The sequence below is a fragment of the Trachurus trachurus genome (genome assembly GCF_905171665.1).
Source record: "Trachurus trachurus genome assembly, chromosome: 18".
Classification (NCBI taxonomy): Eukaryota; Metazoa; Chordata; class Actinopteri; order Carangiformes; family Carangidae; genus Trachurus; species Trachurus trachurus.
Genome location: NC_139909.1, coordinates 23,730,890 through 23,755,132, shown reverse-complemented (window position 1 = coordinate 23,755,132; position 24,243 = coordinate 23,730,890). Strand labels below are relative to the sequence as shown.

At 42.8% G+C, this 24,243-nt stretch overlaps 1 protein-coding gene across 4 annotated transcripts in view; it reads right to left on the bottom strand.

Annotated features, from left to right (window-relative positions):
• nlgn2a (neuroligin 2a) overlaps nt 1-24,243 on the bottom strand; it is a gene marked incomplete at both ends in the record, with an annotated part of 142,200 nt that overhangs the window by 52,212 nt on the left and 65,745 nt on the right. For 3 of the 4 annotated variants that reach the window (XM_083993198.1, XM_083993197.1, XM_083993199.1), the window contains one exon: nt 22,428-22,577. In XM_083993198.1, coding sequence (XP_083849324.1) covers nt 22,428-22,577 — 150 coding nt within the window. The remainder of the gene's footprint in view (nt 1-22,427; nt 22,578-24,243) is intronic. The other variant, XM_083993200.1, reaches the window with a different exon arrangement.

Below are 24,243 nucleotides of genomic sequence, written 5' to 3'. Positions count from 1 at the left end.
CCGCGGCTAAACGGCTGCTAATGGAAAATGACTTGGGAAACCTTAGCACCGTCCTCGCTATAACCGCTAATGCAAACCAATGAAGAAAACCTACAACTGCCCTGACGTATATGCTAACTACTAATCCCATGTAATGAGAGGAGAGGGAAAACTCTGGTAATGCTAACACTAACACTAACACTAACGAATGGCAGACGAATTAACATCATCAGAGCAGAGGTTAACCACTCATTCAAGCCAGGGAACAAAATAGTAGTCGCACAGTCAAATAAATGCACACTAATTAGTGAGATAACAATCATAATGTGTTATTGATTCCCTCCAAAAAAAAGGTCACAGGTCAAGGTCTGACTCGGGCAACCTCTACAAGTAAAGAGAAGGTTTTGTTGGATCATCACACAACAAATGATGATAAACTTCTGAAAACATGGGGTGCCAAGTGGCGTAGGAGGTTAAGCAGGCACGTGTTGAGGCTAAAGTCGAGCGGCCCTTTCCTGCATGTCATTCCCCATCTCTCTGCCTCCCCACCCCATTTCCTTTCTCTCTCAACTGTTCTATCAAATAAAGGCATGAAAAGGCACAAAGAAAAAAAAAAGTCAAGACCAGAGCATATCAAGACCAATGCAAGACCATTTTCAAGATTACTGTATTCAGCATCAGTGCTCATAATAATCATGTGTCTTGATATTTACATTATTCCTCAGCTAAGAAAGGATAATTTTATATAAAATCTATATCATTTTAAATTGAAACAAAGTTTGGATTGAACAGAAGAACACAGCACAGGACCTGCTGTACTCTCCTCCCACTGTTAACTATGGTGCAACCAAGTGTTTCTGATGGTTACACAAGCAGATACTTTTGTAGAATTATTGAATTACAGTACATAAACCAAAGTGAGCGAGGGACAAAGACATCTGCAGTAGAAAAAAGAAAGAAAGAAAGAGACAAGGCAAGACCAAGACCTTGAGAATGTTTTTCAAGACCAGTCTCGAGTACCACAACACTACTAATTGGAACATTTGAATGGTTCCTCACCCCAGACTTGTGGGTGGTGTATTTAGACATTCTCCTCATGGATAGCAGGACAAAGTTGAAAATGAATTGAATGGTTTAACATTTTGGTTGGAGATTTCTCTTATTTGTTTCCTAGCTGCGAGTTAGAGAGGTAGAGCAACACCCGTCATTTCTATTTATCAAATATGAAGCTGGACCTCCTTTATAAGCATAAAGACTTAATGACATATTACAGGTTGTGTTTGCTTTAAAGAGCCACTGATCCAGGCCAAGAATCAGCACACAGCCTGGCTTTCTGTCTCTTAGCTGTAAGAGACTCATGTTTGCATGTAAATCTCATAAACCTATAGTATTGTTAATTTCCCAGGAGTCACCTGAGTTTATGTGAAGATTAACTTTGACCATACAATTAGAAAGAAATGGTTGAAATGTGACCAGTGGCTTCTCCCTCCTTCCAACCCTATGAAAGAAAAATATTTATTAAGGTAAAAAATAAAAAAAAGCTAATAACTGTTATTGTAAAGGCTAAAAATAATCTAAGTGGATGTTATAGTCATTGTGTTCTCTGCTCTACTTATTCCATGTAAAAGCATTCTCTTTAATGGATATAATTATATGTATGTGGGCTGAGACAAACAGAAGCCAAAGGTTTCATTGTTTCCTAACATTAATTGCTAACAAGCACTCGTAGAAAGCATTCGCCTTGTACCTGCAAATAAACACATAGTTGAAACGATTGTGGCTATATGTTCCTGATGGGAATGAGAGAGGAATGAGAGAAAAAGTGTTTTTTTAAGTTTGGAGGACTTAGATCTAGAGATAGATAGATGATAGATAAGAGAGAGAAGGACAGGGGGAGTGCTAAAGATTAATGAACAGACGGAGCGTTTGTAACACAAGAAAATGAAGATGAACGATCCCCAGGTTCAGAATGAACAGATCTTCTCATTAGGGAAAAAAAAGTACAAAAACAGGAGAGAGATGTAGAAAAAAAAGAGATGAAGTGAGTGACGAATGAGGGACAGAGGAAGGGTGATGGTGGTAAGCATGGTGTGGAGCAAGAGGAGAGAAGAGGAGACAGATGAAACGATAGAGACGGAGACGGAGAGACAGCTATTAGAGTTTGAGACATATGCATGGCAACGAGAGAGGACAGGAAGAGCCGGTGATGGATGGGAGGGCCAACGCGGGGTTACAGGGGAGGAAGAAAAGATGACAACAGCTGGACGGGAGTAGGGGATGGAAGAGGAAGAGGACGGTGAAGAGGGCAGGGGGGAGAGCGAGGGCGGAGAGACTTGAGAGTTGAGGGGAGCTGCCTCGGAGAGAGACGGAGAGGGAGAAGGGTCAGGGGAGGAGCAGAGGAGACGAAGGTGTATTCACTTGGACAGGCTGTCATAACAGGAGCTGACTGCTCAGCCTGACACCCTGAACCGGCCTGACCCACACCGCCGAGGACGCAGGGGGGGAGTGGTGGATGGTGGTATGAGAGGAGGGGCATGGCGGATGATGCGGAAGATGGAGAAGAAAGAAAGAAAAGGGAGCAATGGAAGGAAAACTGCGAGGGACGGGCGGAGACTTCGCTTTGAACTGGCCTGACCCGCCTGGTCCAGGAAAGCGCAGAGATGGAGGGAGGTATATATATATATATATATATATATATATATATATATATATATATATACGGAGAGGTGGATGAATGAAGAAGTAGGCCGGGCCTGTCTGAACTGATTTCCGTAAAGGAGGGAGATGCATGGTGCGATGCAACGGAGGGAAGGAATGAAGGGTTGGGAGAGACTTGGGAGCAGAGTAGTAGGCGTGGGAGGAGTTTGTCTGGTCTGACTGCTGCCAGATTCACACATCACAACCAGTTACATCACATGTACTGTAACGCTTCTCCTTCTGGAAGCGCATGCAGGAACAGGTTTTGCAAGGTGTTTGCAAACAAGCTGCAAATATAGTCACAGTGGGAAACGGACTCATTGAAAAGATCCATTAACCAGCAACATTCACAACAAGATGGGGCTGGATATGAAGGTTTAAATGTTTTAAAATTATTCTTATTGTTAAAAGGATGAGCTAAAATCAGCAGATAATATCAGTCATGCCAGATGGGCCCAGTACAGTAACATTTTCTTTAATTATTTATAATAATAATAATAAGTTGGCATCATTATCATTCAGCATAGAAGGTTTTATCTAGATATATTCTTTATTTATTTCTAAAAATCTGCAATTAACTGACAATAAGAGCTCTGTTGCAGTCATCCTTTCATTAGATAAAATCTTTTTCGGTGCCCAAATTCCTCTTTGGAGGAACTGAACTTCTCTAACTTTTCTTCACTAGTGAAGCTCAGTAAAAAGAACTGGAACTCATTGTTGTAAGGAAAACTGGAGGCCACAAGCTGTGACACCCAAGTACTTAGAGTAGTAATCATTACACCATAGGAATATTGTTTCACACCACATGGATCTGCAAGCTCTGCTTTCATTTTGATCTCAGGTATAGTGACTGTATCTCCCGTCCTCCACTACATCATCTAAAAGCACCTGCCTGCCTCTGAGGTAGCTTCCTCTGCACCACACACAACTCTCACACACACACATGTGGAGGTGACAGCACCACATTACCACATGCTGCTGTGACTGGTTATGAACACAGAGGGTGACGGTGGAACATGCTTGTTTCATATTTCAACTTTAATCTGCTAATTATAGGAGCTGATAACAACTGTAGCTGTTTTTTATTATAACTAATGATTGACTAATTAGATACCCATGAGAAAAAATGACAAATTTAATTTCCTCTTTTTAACAGACAAATCACTTAGCTAGAGAATTAATTGTGTTTGTTTCACTCTTAAAAGACAGATGAGGGTAAAATGAGGGAGGGAGGGAGGGAGGGAGGGGGAGACAATGGGAAGTGGAGTTGCTTCCCTGCTGGAGAACTGACAGCGAGGATGGAAACAGATAGAAGGAAGATAGAAAAAGTGTGAAGTCACAGAGGATTAAAGACAGGAGGAGGAAGGAGAGTGGGAGGCTGGCAGCGGGATGAAAAGGTGGGGTGGGTCTGACTGAAGCCCGGAATTGAAGGGATTCCCTCTGGAGATCTGCACAGTTTTCCACACAAGAGAAAGTAGAGGGATGATAGACCCTCTCTCTCTCTCTCTCTTTTTATATCCTCATTCACACACATATACCACACAAGCATCAGCAAGCAAGCAATCCTGCCAGGAGATCTGCCACAAGGCAATATTGTCTTGTGTGAATAGACTTTTTTGACTCATGAATACTTATGGAACAGTACATAATCACAGTGTTAGCTCCCACCCACCCCCCCGCAGCCGCATCCATCCTCCTTGAAAGATGCAGAGCAAAGAGCTAAGGGGGACGATTGAGAACCACCTGCTAGGAAATCGGTTTGGGAGTCAAGATGTTCTTGTACTGTAGCATGAATGTGATCGCACACACACACACACACAGTGCATGAATAATACTAGAGATGTAAGGGCTTCTGAGAGTATTTCACATCAGCTATATTCATGTCATGCATTATCCATGGTATATCTAATACATTATTGAACAGTGTGTAGTATGCCGCAAGTGTAAGGGGGCAAAAATGTACTGCACGACACCTAAATGGTTTATGTCATGTTGGTTTTATATGCGTTGTTGTTGTGTGTTGCTTGTGAGCACCTGTGTGTGTTTGTGTGCACAGGTCCCTGTGTGCGCAAAACTTGCAGCTTAAGCTGTTTTGAAATTAAGGCGGGCAGTAAAACGTCTTGTCTCCAATTAGCTGTCAGGAATACATTTCTCCAACTCCAAAGGCTGTAGTATTTTTTGAGGATCTGCTGACATGTACAGACCTGCATGCTAGCCAAAAACGAGGAGTGGGGGAGAAAAAAAAAAGAAAGAAATAAACAAATCTCCTCATCTTATTCCCATATTGGGCTGCACTCAATTTACCGCACTCATATTGAGGACGGGAGGTAAGAACACTGCCAAGTTGTCAGATCGGGCGCCAATTCCAATTTGCTTTTTCCACCACTCACATCTGCTCAAAGCCCACTTGGAGCCAGCTCATTTCCGCAAAGTCACCCAGACATCTCATGTTTACATGTGTAAAGCTACACCCGCCGTTTGATCCTATTCTCTTCTCTAAAAAAAAAAAATATTACAACAAAACCATCCCAACACTACTTTGTTCATATGCAAGGATATCTCCTTTTTGGATGTCTGTGCATGTGTAAAGGACAACATCTAATTTCCCTCATCAGTAGATTGTTTCTTTTGTCTGCCCTTCCTGTTTTCTTTTTCTTTATAGTCGAACAATTAATGAGCGCATTTGTTTCTTTTTTAATTAGGAAGCAGGGAAACGTGCGAGGTGGCGAGGGAGGTCAGACAGAGCGGAGCAGGAGATGCTTTGAGGATGATGATGTGAGGAGGAATGAAAAAGGAGACACGCTTTGTGAGCAAGAACAACAATTAAGAGATTTTTGGGGGCCTGTATGTATTCTGCAAACATAATTATACCCTCACCTCCAAACCACAAATAACGTCCTCCTGCGTTCTAATCAGAGAGAGGAGGCTTCTGAGGAAACGCACGGGATGAACGAGCAAGCGACCATCTGTAAGCTGAGATCAGAGCAGGAACGCGGTTAAGAGCAAAAACACTCGTGTTCCCGAGTCAGTTCCAGTCTGGTTTGCACTGATGCTCTTCAAAAAACACTTGACATTACAAAACACCACGGCTGCAGATTAATCCCTCGCACACTTTTGGGTGCCGCCGTGGGACCAAATATTTGACAAACTAGTCCTTTAATCCGGGAGCTTCCTGCAGAGAGGAAAGCTGGTTGCTGCTTCTTTGCTGCGTGGCGTGGGAGTGGCTGGATCATGTACCACGCAGTCTTCTGGTGGGTTAGACCCCAGGGTGCCGCAGCACTACTGCTTCACAAAGCCATGCATATACACTATATACTATATGGATGGCCACGCCGCTGCAGGCTAGAATACATCACAGACAACTTTCTGCTGAGTCTCAACGGGCAGCTGTGAATCACAGTCAGTCAATGTAAGAAAGCGGGGGCATATAGGCTACATGTAGTCACTCCGCTGCCACTTTTTGAATTTTTCATCACACACATCTGGCACGGAAAATTTGCAACATTTACAGCCAAGTGTTACTTCAGTTTACCGCAGTCACACGTCTTCACTGGCCTGTATGTGCTGAGAGTCACCGTTTCTGACGCACTTAAAGTTGACTGAGTGTTCGCCACATCCCACCACCCATAGTTACTGTTGCTATGCTGTTGCTCGGCTCTAGTTCTACCCATTCAAGCACAGCACATATGTAGTTCACATTCAAGATTTGCAGTAGTTTCTAAGTTAGTTTTCACACACTCACTGAGGTGAACAGCTCAAGCTAACACATTTTATCAGGTGCAGCTACAGATAAGCTAATGCTAATGCTGTGACTTTAAAGGTCCAGTGTGTAAAAATGGGGGGGGGGGGGGGGGGGGCTGCTGTACAAACATGGCAGCGCAAGATGGCAACACTCGCTAAAGCAAGACCCTTACTACAGTGTATGCACATATTTAAGAATAATTTTAAGGCTACGAAAATCAAATACATTTTATGTTATAGCATTTATACACTTAGCTATACAGATATATTCATGGGTAGTTCATTCAGATTTTGCCAAAAAAAAACCTTGCCAATTATAACACACTGGACCTTTAAAAGTTCTTGTTCATTTTTTCTGATTTATTCCGGTTCATACTAGTATATATTCATGGCTGCATACATGGATATGTGCATATACATATGCAAACATACTTAAAAACTGAAGCATGCCCAAGACAAAAAAGTCAACATCCTCAACTTGTAGAATACACACAGTAAAGAGAGCAGCATTACTACTGGAGTTGCTGTAGGGTAAATTGTACAAGCAAAATGAAAGACAGACACACTATTTGTCCTAAAATGTGATAAAATACTGTAGAATCCTATAGCTTTCATATGTCAATACAGAGCAGGTATATAACTATTTTAGCCAAAAATCCTATAAAATTGTAGCAATAATCATAGCTCAAGTCACGCTGCCTGGCTCTGAAAGTAATAGTAGGTTTCTCCTGTAGTTAGTGAGCTGGATAGGATGTTCACAGTGAAGTAGGATATTTCTCTAACACCTGCATGTCATTTTGGCAGGTGAAGTAATGCAGTGTCACAGGCTTGATGTACCATAGCACTGCTCCTCAGCTCTGATTGGACCATTGCTGCGCAGGGGGAGGGGTTTAGCCGTCTCCCAGCTGGTTGTTGCAGGGTGTCCTTGCTTGTATTGCTCCTTATTTGTTTAGCATGGAGTAATACACTCGACACACTCACACACTGAAGACAAAGTGGCTTCATAAGTATGCTCATTATTAATTCAACAGTCACACTGTTATGAGCAAACTGTTGCACGTGCAAACATTGACAAAAGCCATGCAGAGGGCACAGGAGAGGCTGTAGGAGGCTGCAGACCAGACGTGTGCAAACCCATGCACATGATGACACACACATTCCCTCAGACTGCAGTGCTGTGACTGTGGCCATGTTCAGGGCTAAATTCAAACACATGACATCTATTTTATTAAAATGAAAGCTTATATTAAGTTTAAAAAAAAATCATTCATGTTTTACACATCACAGTAATTGCACAGCCACGAGGCTTTGTGCAATAATTTCAAGCATCCATTCATTTGCTGCACTTTGAAATGTTGTTAGTTTCCAAAAGTGTTCAGGAAATACTCTCACATGGAGGAAACCAAAAAAAAAAAAAAAAAAAAAAAGGCACAGGAGCTAAAGCTTGTTGTGGCGCCACTTTAGAGTGACCATCTGCCTCATTCAAAGCTCAACAGATTACAGGGCTTTCCATATGAAAACATCAACTACTTTCAGCGTGTCTGTGTGTGCGCCCACGCGCATCTGTCCAAGAGACGGCACTGTCTGAGGAACAAATGAACGTTCATTATCATCAGCCCGCCTTTGTCTCTGCCCAGTCGAGTGTGCGCAGGCATGTCAGGGCGGCAGGAGGCGAACACGGTGCGTGCGCGGAGAAAAGGCACTCAGCCGGGCGCAGCCTTCCCTTCAGGTTAGCGAAACGCGGCTCGTTTAGACGCGCTGATTGGCAAAAGGGTTGGCTTCTCGGGATACGCTGGTTAATTAGTTAATTAGCTCCAGCAGCTTCTTAATGAGATGCCTAAGCCGCTTCAGAGAGCTGGAGTGGCACAGGTGGATAACACACACATACACAACCGGCCCACCATATAATATTCCACTTACCTATGCAGAATTTATTTATTTTAATACGTTGAGTTGGGAAAAAAAAAAAAAGTGCAAATGCATTTTCCCATCAAGCACCTCAGAGGATGGTGTCAATAAACAGAACAGGTGTTGGAGCAGGCTGCAAATGAAGAGAAGTAAAGGTGTTTGTAAGTTTTCAAACGAGTAGCAGAGACTTTTAAGCTGATACATTCACAGCCATGGCGAATGGCTGTGGAATTGAGTTAATCAGTGAACTACAAAGGACATTGTGTGTGTTTGGGGGGGGTAATGACTCTATAACTTGGCCTGTGTGTGGAGGAAACAGGTGGAGAAGAAAAGGTTGTGGTGGGGGGAGGGGGGGAGGATATGGCTCGGAGAGCGGCCGGGCCAAGAGGTGGCCTGGCCGGAGGGAAGCGGAGCGGCAGGAACCGTGGCTGTTCTGGGGTTCTGGACGTGGAGCCGCGGAGCAGAGAGGAGGCAGAGGAGAGCAGGTGTAGCCTGGCTCTCGCACTGCTCACATCATCTGTTACTGGGTCAGCGAGTTAGCGCGGCCAGACTGTGTTTGGCATGCATGTGTTTGTGCATGTGTATGTGTGTGTGGAGAGGAGTGAAGCGCACGGCTGAGTGAACTCTAGTCCTCTCACTACTCTCCCTGAGCTATTCTCAGCCTTCCTGTGTCCAGCTCCCTCTCCGTCAGTGTTCTGCTGTCTCGTTTTATTATGTGTGTGTGTGTGCGTGCAGCTGCATGTGTGTGTGTGTGTGTGTGTACGCTAATGTCAGGTGTCCTATTGCGTCTGTCGTCACCGTGCTTTGCCTCCTGTCAATCACGGCTGCCCTGGCCGACCATGTGGTTGACACGGAGCATCCCTGTCCTTGACCTCACCCTCTGTATAATGCAAATGACTTGTATTACCATTCATGATGTGTGTGTGTGTGTGTTTAAGGAGCTGAACATCTCACACCGCTAATGGAGCACCATTATACACTCTGCTGGCCCCAGGTGCTGTGCTGGCCAGGCTTGATGGGTTAATGCAGTGGCGATGGGGCTGTGGAGGAGTGGAGGTTAGTGGAGGTGCCCAGCTGTGGCCCAACCCCGAGCTTCCTCCGAGGGAGAAGGACCAAGGATTGAACAGCTGGAGCTCCGGGGGAACGCAGGATTCCTGGAACTTGAGGGATGGGACAGAAAGGGCATGTGGGCATAAAGAGGCACGGGCTGGAGTAAAGGGAGGAGGGGGAAACAGGCAGTGATGCAGAGAAAACAGGAGAGGCCCAAGAAAGGAACTCTCTCACCAGCTCTGCAGCTACAGTCAAAGGAGCTGTCCATGGTGCTGAAGCTGGGGCTGCCCTGTGAGCATGCTCTACCTCCCTCTGCCTCATATTTTTTGTTTATTTTTATTTCATTTATTTGCAGAATAGAATCAACAAAATAAATGAAATAAAAAATAAAACATGTGCGGGTGAGGTATCTTTAAACCTCACCTATAAAAAGGTAATACACAAATAACAAAGAAAAACAAAAAAATAAACATAAATTTTTTTTTTTTTCATTCAGTTATTTCCTAATCTTTGTCTGTGGCAAAGTTCAGTTCAATAATGTAAAATAGGAATATAAAGTTTAAAAATGACACATTTCCTGTTTATTGTCTGCAAAACAGTTCTCAAACTGCAAAAACTCTGTGTGCCCATGAAATAATTTGCAATAAATCTGTAAAATAATTAGCGATAAATTTTGGCATATCTTGCTGACAAGATGCATTGAGGGAGGTCATCACCTCACACCCCATGTCACTAAGCAGGTACTTCAGCTCCGATGTGAACACTGATGTGAGAATTTTATTGATGTGAGTGATGTATGAATGATAAAAGTTTGATAGAGCCTAATACAAATAATGACTGGGGTTAATATCTAACACTGTTATGATGTTGTTCAGTTTTCTGCCAATACTTTGAATAAGGGGCAATAAGTATATTATATTAAAGTTGAATCACTTACAGTAGCCTAAGGAAACTTTAGAGTGGTTTGTAAATGAACTGGGCTCATTAGGACTGTGCCAGGCTTGATACTGTCCATTTTCTGAGAGCTCCAAGATCTGTAACTTGAAAATGATAAATGTTGTGAAGCCAAAATGTAATTTGAATAAATATTACTCTGTATTTACAGGATGAAAAATCCCTGTGGCAGTACAAATGGCAGTGAACATACAGTATGTTTAATTGGCCCCCAAAAAGTTTGAGAACCCCTGGTTAAAGCAACCTCACAAAGAAACTTTTACCACTCTGCACAAAAAAGACCTGGATTTGGCATGAACCCTCAGGAGGCATGAAAATAGAAATCACAGTGTCACACACAGACACATGATAAGACAAAACAAACATTCCATATTGTGCTATTGGAAATATTGTTGGCTGAAAAACAAAGTTCACACTTGACCATGCGGTAGCTCGACGACATCTAAAAAGAGAGAAGGAAACGGTACAATGTGTCCCTGGCTGTCATCCTATAGACAGGCGCTTCAGTTTATATGGCTTTTTCACAGCACTTTGACTTAGGAGCTGAGATAAGACATCATCTTTTGACAGGTTTCACCTTTACTAAAATTCCATCTTAATTTAAAGGAGGAAGCTCTAAGAAAATGTCACCCCTGTATGATTTATGTATAGTTTTACCTCTCAGACCAGCTCAAATATGGCCCCAGGTTCTGGGGTCTTTCCATGCTTATTAGATGAAGGTAATATTTACCAACAACACAAGCAGAGCTCCGTCGCAGCAGAGGCAGAGGAGCTGACGGCAGACTGGGATGTAATAAAGCCGCGCAACGTGGCAATTTTTCGAGGGAGAAAAAATAAAAAACAGTCAATTTACCGAACTGACAAACCCCTCGCCTGTCTCTCCTTTCCCCCGCAACACACACCTCACAGGTGACAGCATCAGCTTCACACCAGCTCTCTCAGGATTATTGAGAGTTGTTTGGGGAAATGCAGGAAATCACTCAAGGAAAGAACCAGGAGGGTTGAGGCAAAGTACACGAGGAGAAGATTTCTACTGCAAAACTTCCACATGAAATTCATCCTAATTTCCCATAACACCTATAAACCCATTATATCTAATAGTGTTAATCTAATTTCATATCTTTGTATGGTTTCTTAAAGGGGACATATTATGGAAATATCACTTTTGGCTTGAGCCTTTTTAAAGTGTTTTTCGTTGTGTCTTGTATGTCCTTGTGTGTTCTTTTTTTGTTTCTCCACCTGACCTGGAACAACCGTACAAAAATTCCTATGTGTGTATGCACAAATGGCAAATAAAGATTTTAACCTTTGACCTTTGAAGGCTCTTTAACATTTGGGTGTTTGGCCCCCAAAATGCGAGAATTGACAAAAGAATCTGTAATTTTCAGACTCCCTAGGTTCAAATCTATGTGGTTTTATGAGCTGTTCCCTCAGACGTCTTCCAGTGATGTAACTAGGTTTCAAATTTGCATAACCCCGCCCCTACCTGGGACCAGTAGAAGGGGCTGGGCGAGCAGTGGCAGATTTGCATTTAAAGGGACAGGCACTGAAACCAGCCGTTCTGAACAGGGCTGTTTTGAGAGGATGAAAAGAGCTGTGATGTTTGATCCTTGAGGTATTTTGATCAAAGTATGTCACAGACATGTCTTTAAGACACCTGGGAACTATTTTAATTTGTGAAAAAATGGCATAATATGTCTCCTTTAATATTCATTCATCACATTTGTGGATTCTTTCACACATCATTATGAACATACAAACACGCACACACAGGTTCTACAGTGCTGCTGAATATTGAATCCACAGGCCTATAGTATCATGGCACCATATGTTGTCTATTATGTATGTGTGTGGGCTGCATGTGGGGAGAGCTCAAAGGCTGTGTTAGTTTTAGTCCTGACACACAGGCATCATGTCGCGTCGCAGCACAAATACCGACAGCTTTTCTTTGCCATGTGTGTATTTACACTCGCTAACAGCTCTGCCTTTTATGAGTGTCACAACGTAAAGACGCTGTTTTGGCTCCCAAAACAACTCAACGCCGTCCCCCCGGGAAAACTAAGTCCCCCCCCCCTGTTAGTCCCACAGCGCCGCGAGATGATTCAAACGGCTGTCATCCCTCCGTAATGATGATCCATCCCCGGCCATTACCAAGCTCATGGTTCCTCACTTACAAAGCTGATTGTTTGACATGTGAAACATACATCAGCATAATCTGCCCCATAACTCAGTTTTTTTTGTTTTTTTTTAGTTGGAAAAGGACGCCCACAGCAAATCAAGAGATCAAGGTGGGGAGGGGAATTTAATGAAAGAGAGGATGAGCAGGAGACAAGCATGACAGGGAGAGGAGACAAGACGAGGGAAGAAAGAGAGAAAAAGAAAGACAGGTGGATGTGAAACAAGTAGAAGGAAGATACAGATACAGAGAGAGAGGCCATACACCACTTGTAGTGAATAATCATACACTTCTAAGTCTTTTTCCACCCAAGCTAGGATGTCTGCTTTGTCTTTCCAGTGCCTGCCATTATGTCTGCTCTCTTTTCTAAATACCTCAGGAAATGATGCATTTCACCGTCTCAGCAGGATGTGAAAGTATTTATAACGCTTCGAGATGTACGGTGTAAAGAGCACTGACAGGAAGCGGCAGTGTCAACACAGACTGCCCACAAAAAGCAGAAAAGATGAATAGTGAGACATAAGTTAAATAATAATAAGTTATATTCTGTTACAAGAAGTAAAACTGTGGTATTGTTCATCTTTTCAGACCTTTGGAAAGCTGGTTTTCACAGTTCAAGAATCTCCAAAGACAGATACAAACACTGGAATTTTTCAAATTACAGCTTTAAAGGGGACATATTATGGAAATATCACTTTTTTAAGGCTCTTTAACATATATTTAGGTGTTTGTCTTGCCTTCCGGCCCCCAAAATGTGAGAATTGACAAAAAGAAATCTGTAATGTTCAGGCTCCCTGGGTTGAAATCCATGTGGCTTTACAAGCTGTTCCCTCAGACGTCTTCCAGTGATGTAACTAGGAATCAAATTTGAATAACACCACCCCTACCTGGGAATGGTAGAAGGGGCGGGGCAAGCAGTGGATCATTTGCATTTAAAGGGACAGGCACTGAAACCAGCCGTTCTGAACAGGGCTGTTTTGAGAGGATGAAAAGAGCTGTGATGTTTAATCTTTGGGGTATTTTGACCAAATCATGTCACAGACATGTCTTTAAGACACCTGGGAACTATTTTAATTTGTGGAAAGGGGGCATAATATGTCTCCTTTAAGGCAGCCACATCACTGCTTCAACTTCAGGTTTGGATTCAGTGTCAGTTTCCAGGAGTTTGAGGAACTATTGACAGGTGTCTCCTCAGACTGGGTGACTATAACCAGTAAAAAGACAAAAAGAAAAAAAAATAGCAAAAGCAGTTTCACCTATGATGCTGTACATCGGACATGAGACGTTTCTGAGGGGCTGGGAGCTGAACTTCATTATGTTTTTATGTTTTTTTTTTACTTCTAGTTCTATTCTATAATACATTATATTTGTTAAATGTTTTCAATGGTTAGTTGACATGTATTCATGTCACTTATAAGTTATTTATCTATACAGTAGAGTCCCACAGGTTGAAAGAGGGAAATAGGTTGAGACAGGTTGAATTAACTCCAGCCCTTTGCTGTGAAACAAGCCTCTTACAATGAGAAGACATCCCATAAACTCTATAACCAGTGGAAATCATTTCTGAGTATGAATGTGACCACTACTGATGGAGACAGATGGCACTGTTGCTGTATATATGATGATCAAGCTCCACAAGTTTCTGAAGGTGTGAATCTATAGAAGGAGAGAAAGAGAGGGGGGGGGGGAGCATGGGAAAAGAGAGGGAGGTGAGAGAAGAAAGAGAAGGTGGTAATAAAGGGAGGTCTGTCAGGTGAGAGATTATCAAGGCCATGGGCAAACAGAGGAGAAACAATGTCTGGGGAACTGTCTGAATACATGTCTGTGAGTGTGCTAATGTGTGTGTCGGTGCAGGAGGGCGCCTGTATTCATCTCACCTGCCCCTGGGAATGTGTGTCAATCCATGTGTGTGTGAGATGTGGGCCAGCTGAAGTGCTAATCCCCTCTCAGAAAATAGTGGACCAGACTGTCCTCCATCTCAAAGTCACAGTCTATATACCACCCAACACACACATCAGTGTATGTGTGTGAAGCACAGCCATTTTAAAGGGACATTGTGTAATTTCTCCTGTTATCTATTCACGAAAATCGATTATTTGGTTCAAAAGTATGTTTTTCATTAATCAGTAATCCCCCCCATCAACAAAGTGAAGTGTTCCTTTCAGCTCTGAATTAGCCGTTCATATCATTCATATCTCCATGGAGCGGGTAAGCTCGGTGCTGGCTGCCATGTGGTGTCGCCATGTTTTTACGTTCAGTGGCAGCGTGACGGTAGGAAACCACGGAAACTCAGCGGAGACACCGGAGCTGTCGGCTCAGGTCGAGGTGGCGTCTATGAAAAGTCACCGCGGTAACGCAGTGAGGAGGAATGGAGCGTTACACTGATGCTGCATTCACCTGCAGTCGGGCAGACGGCCGTCGGTAACAAACCAGATGTCATTTTAGTCACAGAAGTCGAGAGAAAGCTGGTAAAACGTGGGTCAGGTAAACAATACCACATCGCCATGACAACATATTGTCACATGTATTGTTTTGCCTCGTGCTGACGGACCACTTGTTTACATAGAGGCTTGTTTATGCCGTTACGTGCAGCGGCTGTCGTCCGTCTGCTGTCTGCCCAATTTCACGTGAATGCAGCATGAAAAATACGATTGAGTTGCTTGTGATATACAACTGCAACGCTAGATGGGAGTAATTCCTACACAATGTACCTTTAAGGAGAATCCATTCGGAGCACAAAACATTCAAGACTTTGTGCGTGTCTGTGTGTGAATGTGTGTGTGTGTGAATGTGTACACCCAGCATTGAAGAGATGGCTCGGCATAATGCATGTGTGCTACGCTCTGGATGACTGTCTGCTCTAGTGCACACTCAAAAGCAGCTCTGCAGGTTTTATTTTTAGCATCACAGGCAAATGGAGCCCCCTTCTCCCTCCCTCCTCCCCCCCTTACCCCCTCCGACCCCCCCACCCTCCACCTCCCACCTCCAGCCCCTCCCCCTTCTCCCTGCCCTCTCTCTCTCACATCTCTCTCTCCCGCTGTCACTTCTCTCATCTCTCAAAATCTCTCACCCTATTTTGTGAGTGCATCTTGGCCGCAGTGTGCACACTCACCGACACACACACACACACACACACACAGCCCATGCTGCGTACAGTATGTCGAAATAAGTGTTGCAGCACCAAAAAAAACAGAAAAAAACAGCTCTAAGCGTCGTACCACGCTGTTCCACCTCTCTACTCTCATCATCATTGTTAATGTCTGAATGAATAGCACAGTCCCATTTTCACCTCTCTCTCTCTTTCTGCTGCTTTTGTTCTCCCTCTCCACGTCTCTCTCACAATGGCGGCAGAGGGATATAAAAAGCTCATTGGGGTGGAGGTGGCGTATGTACTGTAAGCATGTCTGTCACTGAGGCAGCCGAGGCAAGGTCAAGTGCTCAGTGGCCCGGCGAAGCTTTTCATTACATATTTAACTCCCCCAGAATTCCCTGCAGAGACCTCGCTGGAGACTGGAGACTGCCTGCTGCCTGCTGCCTCGTCCTCCCCTCCGCCATGCACGTCCGCAGCCGGGGAAGCTCGCCTGTCTGGGCGCAGACAGGTAAATTTCCACATTAGCATACGGATAGAGTCAGGCGTGTCCTGCTATGCGAGTGATTCCACGGTGGTTAGCATTTCGTGGCGGCTGGTAAATAAGCGTGTCAGTGGAAACTGGAGAGAGAAAAGATCACATCTCTCAATCAAACCGATGGGAGAAAAAGATTGAGAGTGTGGATTTCTCTTCCCTTGACCTCTATTACTGCCATCCCTGTCTTTATGTGCTTGATTTATTTTTGTTTTCTATCAAACGCTTCTAAACCAGATCCATGAATGACAGGTAAAACCTCCGGGAGAGAGAGAGATCAGCAGAGAGAGAAAGAGGCAGAATTTATAGACAGGTTACATTAAAGTGTATAGGTAATGCTTTTATTCCTAAATCACTGCTTTCAAATGACAAGAAAATAAGCTAAGAAAGAAACATTGAATATTTGCAATACATTCCTTCTCTCAGGAACTGAAACTTGGTATTTGTACCACAGCATTCAAAGAGACTGTGTCGTCCTGGCTGGGATTGTAACTCTCCAAATAGGATGCTGTGAAGAGTTTGAGTGGACGGATTGATGGCCAAGTTGCCACAGGGGGAAAGTAGATCTAAACAGGCAGCAGAAGCAGAGAGCAGAAAAAAAAGGGGGAGTGGAGCTGGAGTCTGAGCTAATGAAGTAGCGTGGCAGGCAGCTGACTTGTTGTCTTGTACGCCAACAGTTGCGATGGGAGGCGGAGAGTGGGACCAGATCGCGTTGTTCCCCAATTTAAAACCAAATTCAAAAGGAGGGAATTATGTGGACGTTATGGCGTCGGTTCAATAGACTCTGCTGAATGCATTTGTCCAGCATGACTCATGAAGGTCACATCAAGCTGAGAATGTGCTCATTAAAACTGCGGCTCTTTTTATTTTTCATCTACTAAAATCCAGTTCATCTATTAAAGAATGTGTGAAGGGTATTTAATCATCCAGTAGTGATTTTTTATTTCTTTTCCCCCCAACCTCACTCCACAGTGAGGTCAGAGGTCAGGATCAGGTACAAAAAAAGGAGGCTGTACTGTGCTCGAGAGCTCATCAATACTGAAAAACCAAGGATACTCAACAAGTCACCTTGCTGACAGTTGATGAAAGACAAGGGAACGATGAATTAATATCACAGTTAAAGGGATAGTTCACCCAAAATTGAAATTTCACTCATTATCTACTCACCCTCATGTCGACTAAGGGCTGGGAGAAGTTTCAGAGTCCTCCGTGGCTTCTCTGAGTTACATGGGGTCTCGGCATAGCAGTGCATGTCAATATAATGGTTGCAAATGGATACCAACTGTCTTCGTAACAAAACGACACACCAAAAAACATCCAAATACCTCCATGCTGCTCCTATGTAATGTCCGTCTTGTATTGAAGCCCCGAAATGCGAAATTGTCCAGAAAAAAATTAAATAAGTCTATTTTTCAAGCTTGTTTTGAAATATATTTCGCATTTTGGGGCTTCAATACAAGACGGACATTACATACAAGCAGCATGGAGGTATTTGGATGTTTTTTGGTGTGTCTTTTTGTTACGAAGACAGTTGGTATCCATTTGCAACCGTTATATGGACATGCACTGCTATGCCGAGACCCCCTGTAGCTCAGAGAAGCCACGGAGGACTCTGAAACTTCTCCCAGCCCTTAGTCGACATGAGGGCAATTTTGGGTGAACTATCCCTTTAATAAATTGTTGTGGCTAAGTAGCATTAGCAATATTTGCATAGAGACCCATATTGGGGTTCAAACCTTGGGAAAAAAGCTGATTGAGACAATTGCTTCCATATTATTTCCATATTTTATCATATTATTCTAGTTAAATGACTGTGGGAGCCGTGTGTTCTGAACAGTTTTGAAATAGTTTTAAAGTCCCCCGCTTTAATTCTTAATTAGCAGCAGCATGTTCAGCTGAACTCAGACACATCTGCAATCATTTATATGATCAGGGTTATTAAATACCCAGATAAATTGAAAACATATGGCAAAGTTAGACCCTCGCAACTCTCACAGTAATTCAGCGGTAGCTTTGGTGAGTTACTGCAGCAAAAACAGCCAATCAGCGAACTTACAAACAGCTGGAAAGTCCAATCTATGCAGGAGGAGGTCGACGCTTTGGAAAATGAACCGGGGAGAAGATCTCATGCAAAGATAACCACTTCTGTCTGCGCGCAAACACGGACACGTAATATTGAGTTTACATTTCACGAGACCGCGTCCTGCTCCTGTATCAGTAATTCCTGCGTCGCCACCTCCAAATCAGCATGTCAGATTGCTGAAGCAGGAGCACAAACAAGGCAGGAACCTTCGCAGTGCATCCACAGAGATGACATTGATATGCATGAATGCGTGCGGCTACGCGTGCTCCACTCACACCACCTCTAAAACACACAAATGCGCATTTCTAACCCCCTATACAGACTTCTCTGTGTATCTCTCTCTGTCAAAGGAAAATGCCATCCATCACATGGGATGCAAGGAGAGAGGGGGGGTGAAAGATTACTCACATTTCTCCCAATCATGGCCAAATTGCACTGGATGGCTCTCATATTTGGGAGATAGCTGGGGCATTCTCTTTGCATGCAAATGACAGTGACTCCGTCTCAATTTGCTTTCTCCTTGACTCAAAGAATGTGATGAGAGTGTCACAGATAGGGCGCCGGAAGAGGAAAATGCAAAAGATGCCAGCAGACTACAGGGATGAGAGAGACAGAGAGAGAGAGAGAGAGAGATGGAAAGATACTGCAGAGAAAAAAAATATATATACACAAATTCACAAGAGGAGATTAATAAGATCCTCTGACAGACAGAACTGACACAGTAATAACCTGTGAGAACTGAATACTTTACTATTATCTCTTTTCTTCGTTTACAGAGGAAGGTGCCGATACTTCTGACTCATTTTTATCTCTTTGAAAACTGAACTTCTGTTAGTGATCCACGTCCTTGGGTTCTCTCTGAACAGGATCATTTTCATCCATCTAAAACTCTGCACACACTTCCAGTCAGCCCGGTTCACTGAGTCCCTGTTTGGTTTTATGATATCAGCTGGTGAAAAGCGTTCCGAGTCATCGGTTGCTTCCTGTCCTCCCACAATAGAGGAATGGAAAAATGTGCAGTTTGTGATGCTAAGTTAACAAATGAATTGGCCCTAGGTTGATAGTCTATTGGTTTTGAGTATGTATACATTTGTTTTTGTTTTCATTTTTTGTATTTTTGCATTTGCAATTTCATTGTATTTTACATACAGTGACAATAAAGGCATCTTATCATATCTTCTTGTCATTTATTTATTCTTTTTTTTTTTTTTACTTCCTGGATTGTCTCCCATCATAATGCACAACCGGGTTAATATACATCCTGAAACTACATATATTTCTGCTGAACTCTGATAATTTGTCACTGCAAGGCTGTTTCTCTAAAATCTCTACATTAAGAATTGCAATTTCAGGTTCAAGCCAGGACAACATAGCCAAAAGATTTTGTATTTTGTCCATTTCTGTTGATTTGTCAGCTGTGACATGTAAATTTATTCATGAATAAATCAGATAATAAACTAAAGAAATATATATATTTGTGATTAGGGCTTTACCAGGAGAATTAAAGGAGGATTTACAGTAGCTATATTACATCTACATAGCTGTAGCTATTAATTACGTCACTTAACACTGAACTATCACCACAACGCAACAGATCAGATGGGGAAATAAAAATGGTCAGGTTGTAAACAAGCCAGTGGTTTACTCTAATTATTGAAACCACTTCATTTTTGCAGGCAGAAGTGCACCCATGAGGCTGATAACAATAAAGTGTGTGGAAAGCAAATGGCAGGTTCAGCACAGCAAACTTCAAACAGGTGATCAGGTTTCTATTACAAAATAAACGACACATCATGGGATGTGGGATTTGACTCAAAATGATTTCTTTTCCAGAAATGCCATCATGCTTGCAGATCAATATCACTTCTATCAACAGAAGTATCACCATCTATAAAAATAAGACTCAAGTTGGAAAAAAAAGACAAAATGATCCTTTCAGCAGGGCTTAGTAAAAGCACTGAAATATAAACCGACTCCTGTCACTGCTCTCCTGGCAGCTTCATGGATCTTTGGTAAAAGTTGCATTCCGTTATCCACTTGAAGCAAAAATGCTGTTGAAGTCAATAAAGATGCATTGAAAAGCAAACACTTTAGGTAATGACATGCAAATGAAAATCTGTCACCATTGTAAAGGCTGTGTAAGTGCTCCCTGAAACAACAGAGGAACGTCCTTTAAAGAAGAAACAAAACAAATCAAAGTGAGGGAGCCTTTTTTTTAGAACGGCTTCCAGCAGCCCACTCTTTCTTCAGCTAATGAAATATCTAATGCACTTAGTTTCCTTTCGTTAGCACCTGCCTCCTCAGAGGCATGTTCCTCCTCTCCAAGCTAAATTACTTGGTCTCAAATGGAGCGAGACAGAGCGCAGTGAGTAACAAAGACGAGAAGTCGAGTGTATTTTCAGGAAAAGGATGACGAGTTCGTACTGGAGAGCCGAGGTGACAGATGAAACTCATTTTTTTCCCCCCGTACCTGGCTGTGGCAGCATCTCACAGCGACCTGAGCGGTGTGCTGCACTCAGCCTGTAAAGCTCCCCTCGCTTTTCACCGCGCTGCGTCTGATAGTAACATCTCAAAAGTGCATCGTAACCGAGCCACCTCCAAGCAAAACACTCTGTAAAGCCATTTTACTTTTCACTATCGCTGCTCTTTGCAGAATGAATTATACAGCCGCAAAACAGACACCCGGAGGATGGAGGCGCCGGGCAGATGGCATGCAGTTAAAATGAAGAATCGAGAGGTGCATTTCTGTGTCAGTAAAAACGCCAGATCTATATCTGATTTGCATGCTTGTTCCCATTCCCTCTCATAAAGGGATTTCTAGGAGAGTTACAGCCGAGTATAAGCAGCAGTCAAATAAATATCAGAGCATTAGACACATGGAAAAAAAAGGTTAAAGGTGGTTTAGATCACAAATCTAAAGAATAACGTGGTGAAGATCCACCCTCTGAACTGATGTGACTGCTAAAATAGATATTAAGAAACACATATCACGCACAAGTCGCTAATCAAGGAACAAGTCCCACTGCTTTTAATAAGAAGAAGCTTGAAGCATCTTGTGACCTTCATCTAATTAAATTTGAATGATCATGCAGTCGCCAGCCAAGATATGAAAGGACTTGAGAATCTTAAAAATCCACACCATAATCTTGTTAAAGTAATTATTAGAACAGTGCAAAAACCCAGCAAATACTGAGGTTTTGTTTTTGCTTTTAAAAATGCTTTTTTTTTTTCCTGTTTTCACATGCTCTACTGTTATATATCCAACATTGTTTGGTACTGTATGTGTGAATGGGAGACCCATTAATACTGTGCTCTTTTGGTGAGATGTTTGCCACTTGAGGGTTTGTGGGAAACTAGGGAACTCAAAGAAAACCCAACAATTACACAGCCAGAGAGTTAAGAGCGGAATAATCGACAGAGGAAATCCATAAGAAAGTGAGCTCTCATGATCAACGCATGCACTGGCTGTCATTAGATTGATGAATTCTATTGATGCCATCCATCACTGACTTAATAATTGATTCAGAGAACAGAGGAAGAGTCTGCAGAGAGATATTGACTTGTATGAGTGCACAATGACTGTTTTGGGGACGGCGAATCAGATGTGACGCTTTAATGTGGGAAAAGGTCCGTTGTTGCTATTTTGTTAAAAGGTCACAAATTTTACACTTATCTAATATTTTATTGTATCTTAAGTTTCTATTTGATATCCATAAGTCGATACATCCGTGTAGCACTGGTAAGAACATCGGTTAGCCAATCAGAAGAGGGACGACTCCGAACCACCTCTCTTCTGATTGGCTGATTGTTTTCTGAGTGATAAAATAGTCAAGTAAACACACACAGGAACCAAATTCTGCAAGGTTGAATGGATCATCCAGGTAGGCGGAGCTTGTAGCATGGTTGTGACATCACAAAGTTACAAAAGTCGTGGCAGCTGGTTTCAAGGCTCAGCGTCTGAATACAGAGTACTTTGATACTTCACAGTATGAATACAGAACCTAGAGCTGCTTTATATAATCAAAGGACACATGGAAATCCACCATTATATGACATGGGACCTTTAACGTATTGTTCGCCCCCTGCTCCTCTTGACAACAATACAAAGTGATCTCGGGCTATAGAGACTGAATCATCAATGTCCCTGGATGTAGCAAATGTTTCTGTGTTTGTGAATGCGTCCATTTACTATACAGAAAGTATCCAGGCCACTTACCGAGTACGCCGAGGCGGTAGTTCATGGTAACCACAATCACATTGCCGTACGCAGCGAGGACGCTGGCATCAAACATGTTCCCAGTCCCTTCCATGTAGGATCCTCCATGAATAAACAGCATGACGGGCTTCTTCCTGCGGTCACGAATATCTACACACAGACAAACACACACACAGGGATTAGAAAGCAGGCAGTAGAGAGTAGAAAGCAGAGGAAAAAAAAGTCAATAACTGTATTTATGCCTCTCATATTCTCTTTGATCACAAATTGTGTTAGCCCGTAATATACTGAGCAAACAGCGAATTGCTCGGCTGGATAAAGACAGTACGTTTTCAGAGCACCGTGAACTGCACTGTTCCTTGCAGTTGGATGCCAGCTCTTAAGAAGGAGCTTGAGGTAATTTAGATTTCAGGCAATGATTCAAGCAACAGGCAACAAGAAGAGACACCCCTGCAAGGAGCTAATCAAATGTTTCCCAGTGATTAAAGCAGTAATGTTTGAGGGAAATCACTGAGCAGTGTTGCATATTAGAGCCAACCTGAATACCGCTGCCTCCGAGGATGCTGATTTCAGACCGACAACAACGCAAGAAGCTGCATGTGCAACCGTCCCCACCTGCACAAGGTTATTTACTAAGTGCATGTATGAAAACAAAGGCAGGTGCAGGGTAATTAGTTAAGAACTGGATGTCCAAATGTGAGGCGAAACAATGTGAATAGCTCTTTTACAGTGAGAGCTCACAGTGCTGGTGTCAGAGTTCAACCCCCAAAGTGCTCTCTCTTACAAAGAAGAGGTGTTTTAATAAGACACGCTGAAAGCAATTGGACACCACAAGTATAATTTATTGGTTAAAAAGCAGCATTATGACAAGAGGACACAGATTTAAAACCAGGCCCGTGGGAGTAGCGCTGATGTCTGTGGAACATTCTGTGCACAATCAAACAGATAATGAAAAGCCACCGGCCACTTAATACATCATACGTCTGCGGCGCATTTCCATAAGTTGCTCGTTTTGTTCTGCACCTTGGAACTTTGGGATTCCCAGGAATGCAAATTGCAGCTCGCCCCGAGTTGCGGGGACAACTACATCAACCTCTTTCTAGGTCAATTCCCCCGTAGGGGAATCTCTAGAAAGCACAGTTTTCTTGGATGCTATCTTTTTTTTTTTTGCACTGGCACAGATTGTTAGCAGATCCTGCCTTGAGGTAGAGAAAAAAAACAGAAACAGAAGGATAATAGAAAAGTTTCACACAAAATTGTCTCTACTAGCATCAGAAAACACAACACAAAGTTTGGGTTTGGATCGGTTCCTGTCAATCTCTCCAAAAAAGTACTCAAAACTAGGTCTCGGCTTGTTAGTTTTGCGGATGAAGTGTGAATATAAACAATGGACTGATTTAAAGTTGACCTCAGAATAATAATTTTTTGACATTTTGCTCTTAAAAGTGCATTTTATTCATTATTATTTTACTGAACATGCTTAAAAAGAGTCCCCACATTTTATCTTCAACAAATAAACTGAACATCCCCTGGATATTTTTAGAGGAGCAAAGAGTTTTTAGTTAAACAAAGTTCATTGAAGCTTGGTGGATAAGTTCTGGCATCATTCCTCAATAAATACGCCCAGCTTGCAAATGCATCCAGTATGTGTGTGTTTGTGTTTATTTATGTGTGTGTGTGTGTGAGCAGGATGGTCCCTGATGGGCCCTCGTTGGCCTTTGAACCAGTCTCTCAGCTAAGTGAGAGCAATGATACCTCTGCCTGCCAGGAGCCTACGGTAGCATATGGCACACAAGACTTCGAACTGTGGCACAGT